This window comes from Gobio gobio, assembly GCF_949357685.1.
Source record: "Gobio gobio genome assembly, chromosome: 19".
Classification (NCBI taxonomy): Eukaryota; Metazoa; Chordata; class Actinopteri; order Cypriniformes; family Gobionidae; genus Gobio; species Gobio gobio.
Window position 1 is genome coordinate 49,479,803 of NC_137112.1, and position 18,807 is coordinate 49,498,609.

Below are 18,807 nucleotides of genomic sequence, written 5' to 3' on the forward strand. Positions count from 1 at the left end.
GCTTTAGCTAGCTTGTAGTCTCAATAGGGTGAATAAGCTCAATGTGCGGCTTTAGCTAGCTTGTAGTCTCGATAGGGTGAATAAGCTCAATGTGCCGCTTTAGCTAGCTTGTAGTCTCAATAGGGTGAATAAGCTCAATGTGCGGCTTTAGCTAGCTTGTAGTCTCAATAGGGTGAATAAGCTCAATGTGCGGCTTTAGCTAGCTTGTAGTCTCAATACGGTGAATAAGCTCAATGTGCCGCTTTAGCTAGCTTGTAGTCTCAATAGGGTGAATAAGCTCAATGTGCGGCTTTAGCTAGCTTGTAGTCTCAATAGGGTGAATAAGCTCAATGTGCGGCTTTAGCTAGCTTGTAGTCTCGATAGGGTGAATAAGCTCAATGTGCCGCTTTAGCTAGCTTGTAGTCTCAATAGGGTGAATAAGCTCAATGTGCCGCTTTAGCTAGCTTGTAGTCTCAATAGGGTGAATAAGCTCAATGTGCGGCTTTAGCTAGCTTGTAGTCTCAATAGGGTGAATAAGCTCAATGTGCGGCTTTAGCTAGCTTGTAGTCTCAATACGGTGAATAAGCTCAATGTGCGGCTTTAGCTAGCTTGTAGTCTCAATACGGTGAATAAGCTCAATGTGCGGCTTTAGCTAGCTTGTAGTCTCGATAGGGTGAATAAGCTCAATGTGCCGCTTTAGCTAGCTTGTAGTCTCGATAGGGTGAATAAGCTCAATGTGCGGCTTTAGCTAGCTTGTAGTCTCGATAGGGTGAATAAGCTCAATGTGCCGCTTAAGCTAGCTTGTAGTCTCAATAGGGTGAATCAGCTCAATGTGCCGCTTTAGCTAGCTTGTAGTCTCGATAGGGTGAATAAGCTCAATGTGCCGCTTAAGCTAGCTTGTAGTCTCAATAGGGTGAATAAGCTCAATGTGCCGCTTTAGCTAGCTTGTAGTCTCGATAGGGTGAATAAGCTCAATGTGCCGCTTTAGCTAGCTTGTAGTCTCAATAGGGTGAATAAGCTCAATGTGCCGCTTAAGCTAGCTTGTAGTCTCAATAGGGTGAATAAGCTCAATGTGCCGCTTTAGCTAGCTTGTAGTCTCGATAGGGTGAATAAGCTCAATGTGCCGCTTTAGCTAGCTTGTAGTCTCAATAGGGTGAATAAGCTCAATGTGCCGCTTAAGCTAGCTTGTAGTCTCAATAGGGTGAATCAGCTCAATGTGCCGCTTTAGCTAGCTTGTAGTCTCGATAGGGTGAATCAGCTCAATGTGCCGCTTTAGCTAGCTTGTAGTCTCAATAGGGTGAATCAGCTCAATGTGCCGCTTTAGCTAGCTTGTAGTCTCGATAGGGTGAATAAGCTCAATGTGCCGCTTAAGCTAGCTTGTAGTCTCAATAGGGTGAATAAGCTCAATGTGCGGCTTTAGCTAGCTTGTAGTCTCGATAGGGTGAATAAGCTCAATGTGCCGCTTAAGCTAGCTTGTAGTCTCGATAGGGTGAATAAGCTCAATGTGCGGCTTTAGCTAGCTTGTAGTCTCAATAGGGTGAATAAGCTCAATGTGCCGCTTTAGCTAGCTTGTAGTCTCAATAGGGTGAATAAGCTCAATGTGCCGCTTTAGCTAGCTTGTAGTCTCAATAGGGTGAATAAGCTCAATGTGCCGCTTAAGCTAGCTTGTAGTCTCAATAGGGTGAATAAGCTCAATGTGCCGCTTAAGCTAGCTTGTAGTCTCAATAGGGTGAATCAGCTCAATGTGCCGCTTTAGCTAGCTTGTAGTCTCAATAGGGTGAATCAGCTCAATGTGCCGCTTTAGCTAGCTTGTAGTCTCGATAGGGTGAATCAGCTCAATGTGCCGCTTTAGCTAGCTTGTAGTCTCAATAGGGTGAATCAGCTCAATGTGCGGCTTTAGCTAGCTTGTAGTCTCAATAGGGTGAATAAGCTCAATGTGCGGCTTTAGCTAGCTTGTAGTCTCAATAGGGTGAATAAGCTCAATGTGCCGCTTTAGCTAGCTTGTAGTCTCAATAGGGTGAATCAGCTCAATGTGCCGCTTAAGCTAGCTTGTAGTCTCAATAGGGTGAATAAGCTCAATGTGCCGCTTAAGCTAGCTTGTAGTCTCAATAGGGTGAATCAGCTCAATGTGCGGCTTTAGCTAGCTTGTAGTCTTGATAGGGTGAATAAGCTCAATGTGCCGCTTAAGCTAGCTTGTAGTCTTGATAGGGTGAATAAGCTCAATGTGCCGCTTAAGCTAGCTTGTAGTCTCAATAGGGTGAATAAGCTCAATGTGCCGCTTAAGCTAGCTTGTAGTCTCAATAGGGTGAATCAGCTCAATGTGCCGCTTTAGCTAGCTTGTAGTCTCAATAGGGTGAATCAGCTCAATGTGCCGCTTTAGCTAGCTTGTAGTCTCAATAGGGTGAATCAGCTCAATGTGCCGCTTTAGCTAGCTTGTAGTCTCAATAGGGTGAATAAGCTCAATGTGCCGCTTTAGCTAGCTTGTAGTCTCGATAGGGTGAATAAGCTCAATGTGCCGCTTTAGCTAGCTTGTAGTCTCAATAGGGTGAATAAGCTCAATGTGCGGCTTTAGCTAGCTTGTAGTCTCAATAGGGTGAATAAGCTCAATGTGCCGCTTTAGCTAGCTTGTAGTCTCAATAGGGTGAATAAGCTCAATGTGCCGCTTTAGCTAGCTTGTAGTCTCGATAGGGTGAATAAGCTCAATGTGCCGCTTTAGCTAGCTTGTAGTCTCAATAGGGTGAATAAGCTCAATGTGCCGCTTAAGCTAGCTTGTAGTCTCAATAGGGTGAATAAGCTCAATGTGCCGCTTAAGCTAGCTTGTAGTCTCAATAGGGTGAATCAGCTCAATGTGCCGCTTAAGCTAGCTTGTAGTCTCGATAGGGTGAATAAGCTCAATGTGCCGCTTTAGCTAGCTTGTAGTCTCGATAGGGTGAATAAGCTCAATGTGCCGCTTAAGCTAGCTTGTAGTCTCGATAGGGTGAATAAGCTCAATGTGCCGCTTTAGCTAGCTTGTAGTCTCGATAGGGTGAATAAGCTCAATGTGCCGCTTAAGCTAGCTTGTAGTCTCGATAGGGTGAATAAGCTCAATGTGCCGCTTTAGCTAGCTTGTAGTCTCAATAGGGTGAATAAGCTCAATGTGCGGCTTTAGCTAGCTTGTAGTCTCAATACGGTGAATAAGCTCAATGTGCCGCTTTAGCTAGCTTGTAGTCTCGATAGGGTGAATAAGCTCAATGTGCGGCTTTAGCTAGCTTGTAGTCTCAATAGGGTGAATAAGCTCAATGTGCCGCTTTAGCTAGCTTGTAGTCTTGATAGGGTGAAAAAGCTCAATGTGCGGCTTTAGCTAGCTTGTAGTCTCAATAGGGTGAATAAGCTCAATGTGCGGCTTTAGCTAGCTTGTAGTCTCAATAGGGTGAATAAGCTCAATGTGCCGCTTCAGCTAGCTTGTAGTCTCGATAGGGTGAATAAGCTCAATGTGCCGCTTTAGCTAGCTTGTAGTCTCAATAGGGTGAATAAGCTCAATGTGCCGCTTTAGCTAGCTTGTAGTCTCAATAGGGTGAATAAGCTCAATGTGCGGCTTTAGCTAGCTTGTAGTCTCGATAGGGTGAATAAGCTCAATGTGCCGCTTTAGCTAGCTTGTAGTCTCAATAGGGTGAATTAGCTCAATGTGCCGCTTTAGCTAGCTTGTAGTCTCAATAGGGTGAATAAGCTCAATGTGCGGCTTTAGCTAGCTTGTAGTCTTGATAGGGTGAAAAAGCTCAATGTGCCGCTTTAGCTAGCTTGTAGTCTCAATAGGGTGAATAAGCTCAATGTGCCGCTTTAGCTAGCTTGTAGTCTCAATAGGGTGAATAAGCTCAATGTGCCGCTTTAGCTAGCTTGTAGTCTCAATAGGGTGAATAAGCTCAATGTGCGGCTTTAGCTAGCTTGTAGTCTCAATAGGGTGAATAAGCTCAATGTGCCGCTTTAGCTAGCTTGTAGTCTCAATAGGGTGAATAAGCTCAATGTGCCGCTTTAGCTAGCTTGTAGTCTCAATAGGGTGAATAAGCTCAATGTGCGGCTTTAGCTAGCTTGTAGTCTCAATAGGGTGAATAAGCTCAATGTGCCGCTTTAGCTAGCTTGTAGTCTCAATAGGGTGAATAAGCTCAATGTGCCGCTTTAGCTAGCTTGTAGTCTCAATAGGGTGAATAAGCTCAATGTGCCGCTTTAGCTAGCTTGTAGTCTCAATAGGGTGAATAAGCTCAATGTGCGGCTTTAGCTAGCTTGTAGTCTCAATAGGGTGAATAAGCTCAATGTGCCGCTTTAGCTAGCTTGTAGTCTCGATAGGGTGAATAAGCTCAATGTGCCGCTTTAGCTAGCTTGTAGTCTCAATAGGGTGAATAAGCTCAATGTGCCGCTTAAGCTAGCTTGTAGTCTCAATAGGGTGAATAAGCTCAATGTGCCGCTTAAGCTAGCTTGTAGTCTCAATAGGGTGAATCAGCTCAATGTGCCGCTTAAGCTAGCTTGTAGTCTCGATAGGGTGAATAAGCTCAATGTGCCGCTTTAGCTAGCTTGTAGTCTCGATAGGGTGAATAAGCTCAATGTGCCGCTTAAGCTAGCTTGTAGTCTCGATAGGGTGAATAAGCTCAATGTGCCGCTTTAGCTAGCTTGTAGTCTCGATAGGGTGAATAAGCTCAATGTGCCGCTTAAGCTAGCTTGTAGTCTCAATAGGGTGAATAAGCTCAATGTGCGGCTTTAGCTAGCTTGTAGTCTCAATACGGTGAATAAGCTCAATGTGCCGCTTTAGCTAGCTTGTAGTCTTGATAGGGTGAATAAGCTCAATGTGCCGCTTTAGCTAGCTTGTAGTCTCGATAGGGTGAATAAGCTCAATGTGCGGCTTTAGCTAGCTTGTAGTCTCGATAGGGTGAATAAGCTCAATGTGCCGCTTTAGCTAGCTTGTAGTCTCGATAGGGTGAATAAGCTCAATGTGCGGCTTTAGCTAGCTTGTAGTCTCGATAGGGTGAATAAGCTCAATGTGCCGCTTTAGCTAGCTTGTAGTCTCAATAGGGTGAATAAGCTCAATGTGCGGCTTTAGCTAGCTTGTAGTCTCAATACGGTGAATAAGCTCAATGTGCCGCTTTAGCTAGCTTGTAGTCTCGATAGGGTGAATAAGCTCAATGTGCGGCTTTAGCTAGCTTGTAGTCTCGATAGGGTGAATAAGCTCAATGTGCCGCTTTAGCTAGCTTGTAGTCTTGATAGGGTGAATAAGCTCAATGTGCCGCTTTAGCTAGCTTGTAGTCTCGATAGGGTGAATAAGCTCAATGTGCGGCTTTAGCTAGCTTGTAGTCTCGATAGGGTGAATAAGCTCAATGTGCCGCTTTAGCTAGCTTGTAGTCTCAATAGGGTGAATAAGCTCAATGTGCGGCTTTAGCTAGCTTGTAGTCTCAATACGGTGAATAAGCTCAATGTGCCGCTTTAGCTAGCTTGTAGTCTCGATAGGGTGAATAAGCTCAATGTGCGGCTTTAGCTAGCTTGTAGTCTCAATAGGGTGAATAAGCTCAATGTGCCGCTTTAGCTAGCTTGTAGTCTTGATAGGGTGAAAAAGCTCAATGTGCGGCTTTAGCTAGCTTGTAGTCTCAATAGGGTGAATAAGCTCAATGTGCGGCTTTAGCTAGCTTGTAGTCTCAATAGGGTGAATAAGCTCAATGTGCCGCTTCAGCTAGCTTGTAGTCTCGATAGGGTGAATAAGCTCAATGTGCCGCTTTAGCTAGCTTGTAGTCTCAATAGGGTGAATAAGCTCAATGTGCCGCTTTAGCTAGCTTGTAGTCTCAATAGGGTGAATAAGCTCAATGTGCGGCTTTAGCTAGCTTGTAGTCTTGATAGGGTGAATAAGCTCAATGTGCCGCTTTAGCTAGCTTGTAGTCTCAATAGGGTGAATTAGCTCAATGTGCCGCTTTAGCTAGCTTGTAGTCTCAATAGGGTGAATAAGCTCAATGTGCGGCTTTAGCTAGCTTGTAGTCTTGATAGGGTGAAAAAGCTCAATGTGCCGCTTTAGCTAGCTTGTAGTCTCAATAGGGTGAATTAGCTCAATGTGCCGCTTTAGCTAGCTTGTAGTCTCAATAGGGTGAATAAGCTCAATGTGCGGCTTTAGCTAGCTTGTAGTCTCGATAGGGTGAATAAGCTCAATGTGCCGCTTTAGCTAGCTTGTAGTCTCGATAGGGTGAATAAGCTCAATGTGCCGCTTAAGCTAGCTTGTAGTCTCAATAGGGTGAATAAGCTCAATGTGCCGCTTTAGCTAGCTTGTAGTCTCAATAGGGTGAATAAGCTCAATGTGCGGCTTTAGCTAGCTTGTAGTCTCGATAGGGTGAATAAGCTCAATGTGCGGCTTTAGCTAGCTTGTAGTCTCGATAGGGTGAATCAGCTCAATGTGCCGCTTTAGCTAGCTTGTAGTCTCGATAGGGTGAATCAGCTCAATGTGCCGCTTTAGCTAGCTTGTAGTCTCGACAGGGTGAATAAGCTCAATGTGCGGCTTTAGCTAGCTTGTAGTCTCGATAGGGTGAATCAGCTCAATGTGCCGCTTAAGCTAGCTTGTAGTCTCAATAGGGTGAATAAGCTCAATGTGCCGCTTTAGCTAGCTTGTAGTCTCGATAGGGTGAATAAGCTCAATGTGCGGCTTTAGCTAGCTTGTAGTCTCAATAGGGTGAATAAGCTCAATGTGCGGCTTTAGCTAGCTTGTAGTCTCGATAGGGTGAATAAGCTCAATGTGCCGCTTTAGCTAGCTTGTAGTCTCGATAGGGTGAATAAGCTCAATGTGCCGCTTAAGCTAGCTTGTAGTCTCAATAGGGTGAATAAGCTCAATGTGCCGCTTTAGCTAGCTTGTAGTCTCGATAGGGTGAATAAGCTCAATGTGCGGCTTTAGCTAGCTTGTCTCGATAGGGTGAATCAGCTCAATGTGCCGCTTTAGCTAGCTTGTAGTCTCAATAGGGTGAATAAGCTCAATGTGCGGCTTTAGCTAGCTTGTCTCGATAGGGTGAATCAGCTCAATGTGCCGCTTTAGCTAGCTTGTAGTCTCGATAGGGTGAATAAGCTCAATGTGCGGCTTTAGCTAGCTTGTCTCGATAGGGTGAATCAGCTCAATGTGCCGCTTTAGCTAGCTTGTAGTCTCGATAGGGTGAATCAGCTCAATGTGCCGCTTTAGCTAGCTTGTAGTCTCAATAGGGTGAATAAGCTCAATGTGCCGCTTTAGCTAGCTTGTAGTCTTGATAGGGTGAATAAGCTCAATGTGCCGCTTTAGCTAGCTTGTAGTCTCAATAGGGTGAATAAGCTCAATGTGCCGCTTTAGCTAGCTTGTAGTCTCAATAGGGTGAATAAGCTCAATGTGCCGCTTTAGCTAGCTTGTAGTCTTGATAGGGTGAATCAGCTCAATGTGCCGCTTTAGCTAGCTTGTAGTCTCAATAGGGTGAATAAGCTCAATGTGCCGCTTTAGCTAGCTTGTAGTCTCGATAGGGTGAATAAGCTCAATGTGCCGCTTTAGCTAGCTTGTAGTCTCGATAGGGTGAATAAGCTCAATGTGCCGCTTTAGCTAGCTTGTAGTCTTGATAGGGTGAATAAGCTCAATGTGCTGCTTTAGCTAGCTTGTAGTCTCAATAGGGTGAATAAGCTCAATGTGCCGCTTTAGCTAGCTTGTAGTCTCAATAGGGCGAATAAGCTCAATGTGCCGCTTTAGCTAGCTTGTAGTCTCGATAGGGCGAATAAGCTCAATGTGCGGCTTTAGCTAGCTTGTAGTCTCAATAGGGCGAATAAGCTCAATGTGCGGCTTTAGCTAGCTTGTAGTCTCGATAGGGTGAATAAGCTCAATGTGCCGCTTTAGCTAGCTTGTAGTCTCAATAGGGTGAATAAGCTCAATGTGCCGCTTTAGCTAGCTTGTAGTCTCGATAGGGTGAATAAGCTCAATGTGCGGCTTTAGCTAGCTTGTAGTCGCAATAGGGTGAATAAGCTCAATGTGCCGCTTTAGCTAGCTTGTAGTCTCAATAGGGTGAATAAGCTCAATGTGCCGCTTTAGCTAGCTTGTAGTCTCGATAGGGTGAATAAGCTCAATGTGCGGCTTTAGCTAGCTTGTAGTCTCAATAGGGTGAATAAGCTCAATGTGCCGCTTTAGCTAGCTTGTAGTCTCAATAGGGTGAATAAGCTCAATGTTCTTCTTTAGCTAGCTTGTAGTCTCAATAGGGTGAATAAGCTCAATGTGCCGCTTTAGCTAGCTTGTAGTCTTGATAGGGTGAATAAGCTCAATGTGCGGCTTTAGCTAGCTTGTAGTCTCAATAGGGTGAATAAGCTCAATGTGCCGCTTTAGCTAGCTTGTAGTCTTGATAGGGTGAATAAGCTCAATGTGCGGCTTTAGCTAGCTTGTAGTCTCAATAGGGTGAATAAGCTCAATGTGCGGCTTTAGCTAGCTTGTAGTCTCAATAGGATGAATAAGCTCAATGTGCCGCTTTAGCTAGCTTGTAGTCTCAATAGGGTGAATAAGCTCAATGTGCCGCTTTAGCTAGCTTGTAGTCTCAATAGGGTGAATAAGCTCAATGTGCCGCTTTAGCTAGCTTGTAGTCTTGATAGGGTGAATAAGCTCAATGTGCGGCTTTAGCTAGCTTGTAGTCTCAATAGGGTGAATAAGCTCAATGTGCGGCTTTAGCTAGCTTGTAGTCTCAATAGGGTGAATAAGCTCAATGTGCCGCTTTAGCTAGCTTGTAGTCTCGATAGGGTGAATAAGCTCAATGTGCGGCTTTAGCTAGCTTGTAGTCTCGATAGGGTGAATAAGCTCAATGTGCCGCTTTAGCTAGCTTGTAGTCTCAATAGGGTGAATAAGCTCAATGTGCCGCTTTAGCTAGCTTGTAGTCTCGATAGGGTGAATAAGCTCAATGTGCGGCTTTAGCTAGCTTGTAGTCTCGATAGGGTGAATAAGCTCAATGTGCCGCTTTAGCTAGCTTGTAGTCTCGATAGGGTGAATAAGCTCAATGTGCGGCTTTAGCTAGCTTGTAGTCTCGATAGGGTGAATAAGCTCAATGTGCCGCTTTAGCTAGCTTGTAGTCTCGATAGGGTGAATAAGCTCAATGTGCCGCTTTAGCTAGCTTGTAGTCTCAATAGGGTGAATAAGCTCAATGTGCCGCTTTAGCTAGCTTGTAGTCTCAATAGGGTGAATAAGCTCAATGTGCCGCTTTAGCTAGCTTGTAGTCTCAATAGGGTGAATAAGCTCAATGTGCCGCTTTAGCTAGCTTGTAGTCTCGATAGGGTGAATAAGCTCAATGTGCGGCTTTAGCTAGCTTGTAGTCTCGATAGGGTGAATAAGCTCAATGTGCCGCTTTAGCTAGCTTGTAGTCTCGATAGGGTGAATAAGCTCAATGTGCCGCTTTAGCTAGCTTGTAGTCTCAATAGGGTGAATAAGCTCAATGTGCCGCTTTAGCTAGCTTGTAGTCTCGATAGGGTGAATAAGCTCAATGTGCCGCTTTAGCTAGCTTGTAGTCTCAATAGGGTGAATAAGCTCAATGTGCCGCTTAAGCTAGCTTGTAGTCTCAATAGGGTGAATAAGCTCAATGTGCCGCTTAAGCTAGCTTGTAGTCTCAATAGGGTGAATCAGCTCAATGTGCCGCTTAAGCTAGCTTGTAGTCTCGATAGGGTGAATAAGCTCAATGTGCCGCTTTAGCTAGCTTGTAGTCTCGATAGGGTGAATAAGCTCAATGTGCCGCTTAAGCTAGCTTGTAGTCTCGATAGGGTGAATAAGCTCAATGTGCCGCTTTAGCTAGCTTGTAGTCTCGATAGGGTGAATAAGCTCAATGTGCCGCTTAAGCTAGCTTGTAGTCTCGATAGGGTGAATAAGCTCAATGTGCCGCTTTAGCTAGCTTGTAGTCTCAATAGGGTGAATAAGCTCAATGTGCGGCTTTAGCTAGCTTGTAGTCTCAATACGGTGAATAAGCTCAATGTGCCGCTTTAGCTAGCTTGTAGTCTCGATAGGGTGAATAAGCTCAATGTGCGGCTTTAGCTAGCTTGTAGTCTCAATAGGGTGAATAAGCTCAATGTGCCGCTTTAGCTAGCTTGTAGTCTTGATAGGGTGAAAAAGCTCAATGTGCGGCTTTAGCTAGCTTGTAGTCTCAATAGGGTGAATAAGCTCAATGTGCGGCTTTAGCTAGCTTGTAGTCTCAATAGGGTGAATAAGCTCAATGTGCCGCTTCAGCTAGCTTGTAGTCTCGATAGGGTGAATAAGCTCAATGTGCCGCTTTAGCTAGCTTGTAGTCTCAATAGGGTGAATAAGCTCAATGTGCCGCTTTAGCTAGCTTGTAGTCTCAATAGGGTGAATAAGCTCAATGTGCGGCTTTAGCTAGCTTGTAGTCTCGATAGGGTGAATAAGCTCAATGTGCCGCTTTAGCTAGCTTGTAGTCTCAATAGGGTGAATTAGCTCAATGTGCCGCTTTAGCTAGCTTGTAGTCTCAATAGGGTGAATAAGCTCAATGTGCGGCTTTAGCTAGCTTGTAGTCTTGATAGGGTGAAAAAGCTCAATGTGCCGCTTTAGCTAGCTTGTAGTCTCAATAGGGTGAATAAGCTCAATGTGCCGCTTTAGCTAGCTTGTAGTCTCAATAGGGTGAATAAGCTCAATGTGCCGCTTTAGCTAGCTTGTAGTCTCAATAGGGTGAATAAGCTCAATGTGCGGCTTTAGCTAGCTTGTAGTCTCAATAGGGTGAATAAGCTCAATGTGCCGCTTTAGCTAGCTTGTAGTCTCAATAGGGTGAATAAGCTCAATGTGCCGCTTTAGCTAGCTTGTAGTCTCAATAGGGTGAATAAGCTCAATGTGCGGCTTTAGCTAGCTTGTAGTCTCAATAGGGTGAATAAGCTCAATGTGCCGCTTTAGCTAGCTTGTAGTCTCAATAGGGTGAATAAGCTCAATGTGCCGCTTTAGCTAGCTTGTAGTCTCAATAGGGTGAATAAGCTCAATGTGCCGCTTTAGCTAGCTTGTAGTCTCAATAGGGTGAATAAGCTCAATGTGCGGCTTTAGCTAGCTTGTAGTCTCAATAGGGTGAATAAGCTCAATGTGCGGCTTTAGCTAGCTTGTAGTCTCGATAGGGTGAATAAGCTCAATGTGCGGCTTTAGCTAGCTTGTAGTCTCGATAGGGTGAATCAGCTCAATGTGCCGCTTTAGCTAGCTTGTAGTCTCGATAGGGTGAATCAGCTCAATGTGCCGCTTTAGCTAGCTTGTAGTCTCGACAGGGTGAATAAGCTCAATGTGCGGCTTTAGCTAGCTTGTAGTCTCGATAGGGTGAATCAGCTCAATGTGCCGCTTAAGCTAGCTTGTAGTCTCAATAGGGTGAATAAGCTCAATGTGCCGCTTTAGCTAGCTTGTAGTCTCGATAGGGTGAATAAGCTCAATGTGCGGCTTTAGCTAGCTTGTAGTCTCAATAGGGTGAATAAGCTCAATGTGCGGCTTTAGCTAGCTTGTAGTCTCGATAGGGTGAATAAGCTCAATGTGCCGCTTTAGCTAGCTTGTAGTCTCGATAGGGTGAATAAGCTCAATGTGCCGCTTAAGCTAGCTTGTAGTCTCAATAGGGTGAATAAGCTCAATGTGCCGCTTTAGCTAGCTTGTAGTCTCGATAGGGTGAATAAGCTCAATGTGCGGCTTTAGCTAGCTTGTCTCGATAGGGTGAATCAGCTCAATGTGCCGCTTTAGCTAGCTTGTAGTCTCAATAGGGTGAATAAGCTCAATGTGCGGCTTTAGCTAGCTTGTCTCGATAGGGTGAATCAGCTCAATGTGCCGCTTTAGCTAGCTTGTAGTCTCGATAGGGTGAATAAGCTCAATGTGCGGCTTTAGCTAGCTTGTCTCGATAGGGTGAATCAGCTCAATGTGCCGCTTTAGCTAGCTTGTAGTCTCGATAGGGTGAATCAGCTCAATGTGCCGCTTTAGCTAGCTTGTAGTCTCAATAGGGTGAATAAGCTCAATGTGCCGCTTTAGCTAGCTTGTAGTCTTGATAGGGTGAATAAGCTCAATGTGCCGCTTTAGCTAGCTTGTAGTCTCAATAGGGTGAATAAGCTCAATGTGCCGCTTTAGCTAGCTTGTAGTCTCAATAGGGTGAATAAGCTCAATGTGCCGCTTTAGCTAGCTTGTAGTCTTGATAGGGTGAATCAGCTCAATGTGCCGCTTTAGCTAGCTTGTAGTCTCAATAGGGTGAATAAGCTCAATGTGCCGCTTTAGCTAGCTTGTAGTCTCGATAGGGTGAATAAGCTCAATGTGCCGCTTTAGCTAGCTTGTAGTCTCGATAGGGTGAATAAGCTCAATGTGCCGCTTTAGCTAGCTTGTAGTCTTGATAGGGTGAATAAGCTCAATGTGCTGCTTTAGCTAGCTTGTAGTCTCAATAGGGTGAATAAGCTCAATGTGCCGCTTTAGCTAGCTTGTAGTCTCAATAGGGCGAATAAGCTCAATGTGCCGCTTTAGCTAGCTTGTAGTCTCGATAGGGCGAATAAGCTCAATGTGCGGCTTTAGCTAGCTTGTAGTCTCAATAGGGCGAATAAGCTCAATGTGCGGCTTTAGCTAGCTTGTAGTCTCGATAGGGTGAATAAGCTCAATGTGCCGCTTTAGCTAGCTTGTAGTCTCAATAGGGTGAATAAGCTCAATGTGCCGCTTTAGCTAGCTTGTAGTCTCGATAGGGTGAATAAGCTCAATGTGCGGCTTTAGCTAGCTTGTAGTCGCAATAGGGTGAATAAGCTCAATGTGCCGCTTTAGCTAGCTTGTAGTCTCAATAGGGTGAATAAGCTCAATGTGCCGCTTTAGCTAGCTTGTAGTCTCGATAGGGTGAATAAGCTCAATGTGCGGCTTTAGCTAGCTTGTAGTCTCAATAGGGTGAATAAGCTCAATGTGCCGCTTTAGCTAGCTTGTAGTCTCAATAGGGTGAATAAGCTCAATGTTCTTCTTTAGCTAGCTTGTAGTCTCAATAGGGTGAATAAGCTCAATGTGCCGCTTTAGCTAGCTTGTAGTCTTGATAGGGTGAATAAGCTCAATGTGCGGCTTTAGCTAGCTTGTAGTCTCAATAGGGTGAATAAGCTCAATGTGCCGCTTTAGCTAGCTTGTAGTCTTGATAGGGTGAATAAGCTCAATGTGCGGCTTTAGCTAGCTTGTAGTCTCAATAGGGTGAATAAGCTCAATGTGCGGCTTTAGCTAGCTTGTAGTCTCAATAGGATGAATAAGCTCAATGTGCCGCTTTAGCTAGCTTGTAGTCTCAATAGGGTGAATAAGCTCAATGTGCCGCTTTAGCTAGCTTGTAGTCTCAATAGGGTGAATAAGCTCAATGTGCCGCTTTAGCTAGCTTGTAGTCTTGATAGGGTGAATAAGCTCAATGTGCGGCTTTAGCTAGCTTGTAGTCTCAATAGGGTGAATAAGCTCAATGTGCGGCTTTAGCTAGCTTGTAGTCTCAATAGGGTGAATAAGCTCAATGTGCCGCTTTAGCTAGCTTGTAGTCTCGATAGGGTGAATAAGCTCAATGTGCGGCTTTAGCTAGCTTGTAGTCTCGATAGGGTGAATAAGCTCAATGTGCCGCTTTAGCTAGCTTGTAGTCTCAATAGGGTGAATAAGCTCAATGTGCCGCTTTAGCTAGCTTGTAGTCTCGATAGGGTGAATAAGCTCAATGTGCGGCTTTAGCTAGCTTGTAGTCTCGATAGGGTGAATAAGCTCAATGTGCCGCTTTAGCTAGCTTGTAGTCTCGATAGGGTGAATAAGCTCAATGTGCCGCTTTAGCTAGCTTGTAGTCTCGATAGGGTGAATAAGCTCAATGTGCCGCTTTAGCTAGCTTGTAGTCTCGATAGGGTGAATTCAGGGGGATTGGGACACTTTCTCCAAGTCATCTCAATGGCAGAAAGTGTCCCAATGGCCCTGAACTCACTCTATGTAGAGCTCAAACTGAGTAAAGAGCGCTTTCTACAACTCTCCAGACTGTCCCACCTCCTCACTCACTTTCTTCCAAGATCCTTTTATTCTGTTTGTATAAAGTACGTTCGGGTACGTTTGCACGACAACGATGTGCTAAAAACGTAAACGTTTTTCCTTCGCATTTTTCACGTACAGACGCCAACGTTACAATACAATAACCCCCGTTCACACAGATCTGCGAAAACGACTAGAAACGCTGCATTCTGCTGCCAGGCCAGTAGATGGCGATGACACTTTGTAAAGAAACACTACACGACTGTTGACTGAACACGTCACACGAATGCACTTTCAGTTCGCGTTTTCAAAAGCGGCTCCTCCAGCAGTTTCTCCTGAAGCTGATACTGAAGGGCCTTAAACTGCAGTTCATGGACTGGCCACTAGAGGAGCAGAATCTCATTGAGCTCATGTTGAAATGGCCAACTTTACAGCAGAAGAACACATGTTTACAGTCTGGGACAAACTGTGCTTTTGGTCTGTACGGCTAATGTTGCCCTTCATGACGACTGTGGGGGGGGAATGTTTTTATAACTCATTCCTTTACATTATATAAAGCCTTAAAGTTCTGCATAATTAAGGGCGTGGCCACTTTGAGTGACAGGTGGATTGCCGTTTGTCTGCTGTCTGTATGCAGGGCTCTCAAGTCTCACGCATTGGGCTTGACACACGCATTTAAACCCGTTCACACACTCAAACGCCACATCTTGTATTTCTCACGCAGAGAAATTTCCAGGATAATGGCCACCAGGTTGCGCCGCTATTAAGAGAAATCAAGTGAGTTCCACATAGAGTTCAGAAGGCCCTGCCACGCACCAGCCAATCAAATAAAAAATATAGCTACCGAACAGCCAATCAGAAAATAGCATCGCTGTATCCGGGTAAGATTTAGATATTCCCGCTACAACAACGTTTACTTTCTGCCACCTACTGGTGGTTTGGTTTAATATTTTCCTTCAAACATTTCTTATTTGCATATTCAAAAATATTTGAAACAATCTCATAACATTTTTCAGTGTAAATTATTTAATTTGATTGGCAACAGCCCTACAGTTTCTTATTCTAATTTAATTTATAGATTAAATGTAAGAATATAAAATGAAAGCTGAAGCATAGACTATATTTAATAAAATTATGGGAAAATGCCCTTCATAAAATATCAAAGATATGCAGATTTAAATATGTCAAAGCTGATGGAACACTGGTGAGAATATTGCTTCAGAATAAATTATATTTACAACACAGTAAATTCTGAAAAAAAAACTATATATATATATATGTATTCCAAATTATTGAAATTTAAGAAATGCAAGAATTAATACTATGCACACACACACGCACACAAACAGAAATGTTGAATTAAATAAAATAAAAAAATATTATTTATTTATTTATACACATTTTTCAGATCAGAACCTCGTCGCCAAAATCTCACTGTGAACTGAGTTCAGAACTTGAGAGCCCTGTTAGTCATCACGTCACCTCAGCTCCGCCCATGTCCCGCCTCTTTGCCCATTTTGCTGACAAGATGGCCGCCAGCTCGACCCGACTTTACGCTTCAGAACTGCTCTTCAGATCCTATGAGTGACCTTACGAACACTACGGCCAAATTATTGTACAGTCTATGATTCAAAACTTTGCTTGATATGCCGCGCCCTGTCTTCCTGTCTCAGTGGAAATGACGTCAACACATTGAATAATGCTGCGAGACCCGTCAGTGAGCCTTCATATAAAGAGATTGTATATGATGCACAACCTGTGTGGTCTGTTCTCAGCAGTGCCCTCTGGTGGACTGGAGGATGAGCTCTTGTCTGTTGAGAGGTCAGCCTGAGGTGTGCTAATTATTTCTGTAAGATAAAAACACAGTATTTGTATGCGTGTCTGTGTGCGCTTGTACATTAATGTGTTAGTGTCACATGAGCAGCACCTGCGTTCTGTTGTTTTCTGGCTTTGCACAAGGATAGCAGGTCAGCGTAAGCCTCCTCACACTCCTCGCTGTCAATCAAAGAGCATTATCAGCATACCACTGACACACACGCTCCCCGTGCCAACCTCAGGGGCCAAAGGTCAAGCTTTACAACATCAAAAAGAGTCAAGAAAACAACACAGTGATATGTAAAAGTGACTGAGCCCTGATCCTGGATCAGTGTGCATCACCAGTATGCCAGAGCCATGTGTAGAGCCGAGCTTTCTGCCTCCTGCTGGCCCAGACTCATGCTCAGCTGCTCAGATTCGCCCTTCCTCCTGACCAGAGCGGCATTCAGACGCTCGTTACGAGATTTCAGCCGCTCCAGACACCTGCTCACACACACACACACACACACACACACACACACACACACACACCTGTCAGAAGAGATGCACACTGAAAAACAAACAGGCTCATTCTCCGACTCCTCTAGAGTTAATCAGTTGAGTTTGACCGTTTTGAGCCGATCTCCAGGTCTGCACTGTTAGCATAGCTTAGCATAGATAATTGAATCTGATTAGACCGTTAGCATCTCGCTCAAAAATGTCCAAAGAGCAATGATATCACACAGGCTAACTTCCGTCAACATAACCAGCGGGTCGAGCGGCTCACACTGGGAGCGCTGGGACTATCTTCAGCCGCTGTGTAATATCATTGCGCCGCTGCACTCATGGGGCGGCTCACAGCTCTTGATTATTACGCAGGAATGAGAGTATAGTTCCTGCCATATCGGCCTAGAACATCACAACTTCTCATTTTCCGTCGGTCTTAGCACACGATGAACTACAGAAGAGTCGAGTTTTAAACAGGAGAAATATGGAAACTCTTTGGTCATTTTTGAGCGAGATGCTAACGGTCTAATCAGATTCAATGATCTATGCTAAGCTATGCTAACAGTGCTACCGCCAGACCCGGAGATCGGCTCAAAGCGCTCAAACTCAACTGTTTAATGGGATAGTTCACCCAAAAATGAAAATTAGCCCATGATTTACTCTCCCTCAGCTCATCCGAGGTGTGTGTGACATTCTTCTTTCAGACGAATAAAATCTGAGTTCTATTACAAAAGTCCAGGCTAATCCAAGCGTTAGAATTGGATTCATAGTTGCTCTGTTTTTGAAGTCCATAAAAAGTGCATCTGTCCATCATATAACTGCTCCAGCGGCTCTGGGGTGTTAATAAAGGCCTTCTGAAGCGAATCAACGCGTTTGTGTAAGAAAAATATCCATATTTAAAACTTTATCAAGTAAACTTTCGGCCTCCGCCTTCCGTGTTCAATTTATGAAAGTGTTGAAAGTTCCCCTGCGGATGGAAAGACTAACGCGACCAGATCATGACGTCACAAACACATCTTGAGTTTCACTTTCAACATTCAACACTTTTCCACAGAAGGTGGTCGGCCGAAAGTTTACTTGATAAAGTTTTAAATATGGATATTTTTCTTACACAAACGCGTCAATTCGCTTCAGAAGGCCTTTATTAACACCCCAGAGCCGCTGGAGCAGTTATATGACGGACAGATGCACTTTTTTGGACTTCAAAAACAGAGCAACTATTACTGCTATTATAAAGCTTGGATTAGCCTGGACTTTTGTAATATAACTCAGATTTTATTCGTCTGAAAGAAGAATATCACACACACCTCGGATGACTTGAGGGAGAGGAAATCATGGGCTAATTTAAAGGGTTAGTTCACCCAAAAATGTAAATTGTGTCATTAATGACTGAGCCTCATGTGGTTGGACACCCGTCAGACCTCCGTTCATCTTCAGACACAAATGAAGATATTTTAGTGTAAAGCTGATGCTCTGAAAGGCTTCAGATAGGCCTCCATTGGCATTCAGTACATTTACACTCACAAGACCCATAAAAGGCACTAAAAACGTCGTTACAAAGTCCATCTCACCACAGTGACTCTACAATAATCTTACGATGCGACGACAATAGTTTTTGTGCGCAAAAAAAAATCAAAATAACACCTTTATCCAGCTTGTTCTTGTCTTCCGTGTGTGTCTCCACGACGCATGCGTGAGAATATGAGCAGATCCGGCGTTCGGACACATGACCCAGAAGAGATTTGTTTACGAGCAGAGGAAGACGCGCGTATCTCAGCTGTTGAATTCTACACTGATCGTGCTTTAGGTCTCGTAGTTCTCAAAATGGGGCTAAAGTGAGCATTTCATGGATTCCCGAACGCCGGATCTGCTCATATTCTCACGCATGCGTCGTGGAGACACACACGGAAGACAAGAACAAGCTGGATAAAGGTGTTATTTTGATTTTTTTTTGCGCACAAAAACTATTGTCGTCTTCATAAAGTTATTGTAGAGCCGCTGTAGTGAGATGGACTTTGTAACTTTAGTCTTTAGTGTCTTTTAAGGGTCTTGAGAGTGTAAAGTTGAGCCAATGGAGGCCTTTCAGAGCATCAGATTTACACTAAAATATCTTCATTTGTGTCTGAAGATGAACGGAGGTCTGACGGGTGTCCAACCACATGAGGCTGAGGAATTAATGACAGAATTTTCATTTTTGGGTGAACTAACCCTTTAACTCTAGAGGAGACGGAGAATGAGCCTGTTTGTTTTTGTATTATGTTTTTATGCTTTTATTAGACTATTGACCCGAGAGTATCCAGAGGTCAGTATTGGGGACTGAAGCTCTTCATCTCTCACCTCTGCAGCTTTTCGATCTCCGCCTGAAGCACTGAATCAGCGGAGCTGGGAGAGGAAGGGGAGTCCGGCCGGGAGCCTGGGAGTCTGCGGGACAGCTGAGGAGATCCAGGATATGGAGGAGAGGAGAAGCAAGGGCTGGAGGCTCCACTGGAGGACCGCGACGGGCTAGCGGGAGGAGAACGGCTCACTCCGTACAGCCACTTCCTCTTCAGGTCCACTAACTGCCAACACATGAGTTCAGTCAGAGCATGAGGATCGGGGGCGGA

The 18,807-nt window shown here is 44.4% G+C and overlaps 1 protein-coding gene across 3 annotated transcripts in view; it reads right to left on the reverse strand.

The window, feature by feature from the left end:
- LOC307142957 (uncharacterized protein) overlaps positions 1-18,807 on the reverse strand; it is a 47,532-nt gene that overhangs the window by 11,000 nt on the left and 17,725 nt on the right. For all 3 annotated transcript variants that reach the window (XR_013818539.1, XM_079844176.1, XM_079844177.1), the window contains 4 exons: positions 18,542-18,762; positions 16,061-16,201; positions 15,831-15,898; positions 15,660-15,750 (listed from right to left, as the gene is read on the reverse strand). Coding sequence is in view for 2 of the 3 variants with exons in the window: in XM_079844176.1 (XP_079700302.1) it covers positions 15,660-15,750; positions 15,831-15,898; positions 16,061-16,201; positions 18,542-18,762 (521 nt within the window). In the remaining variant the exon portion in view is untranslated. The remainder of the gene's footprint in view (positions 1-15,659; positions 15,751-15,830; positions 15,899-16,060; positions 16,202-18,541; positions 18,763-18,807) is intronic.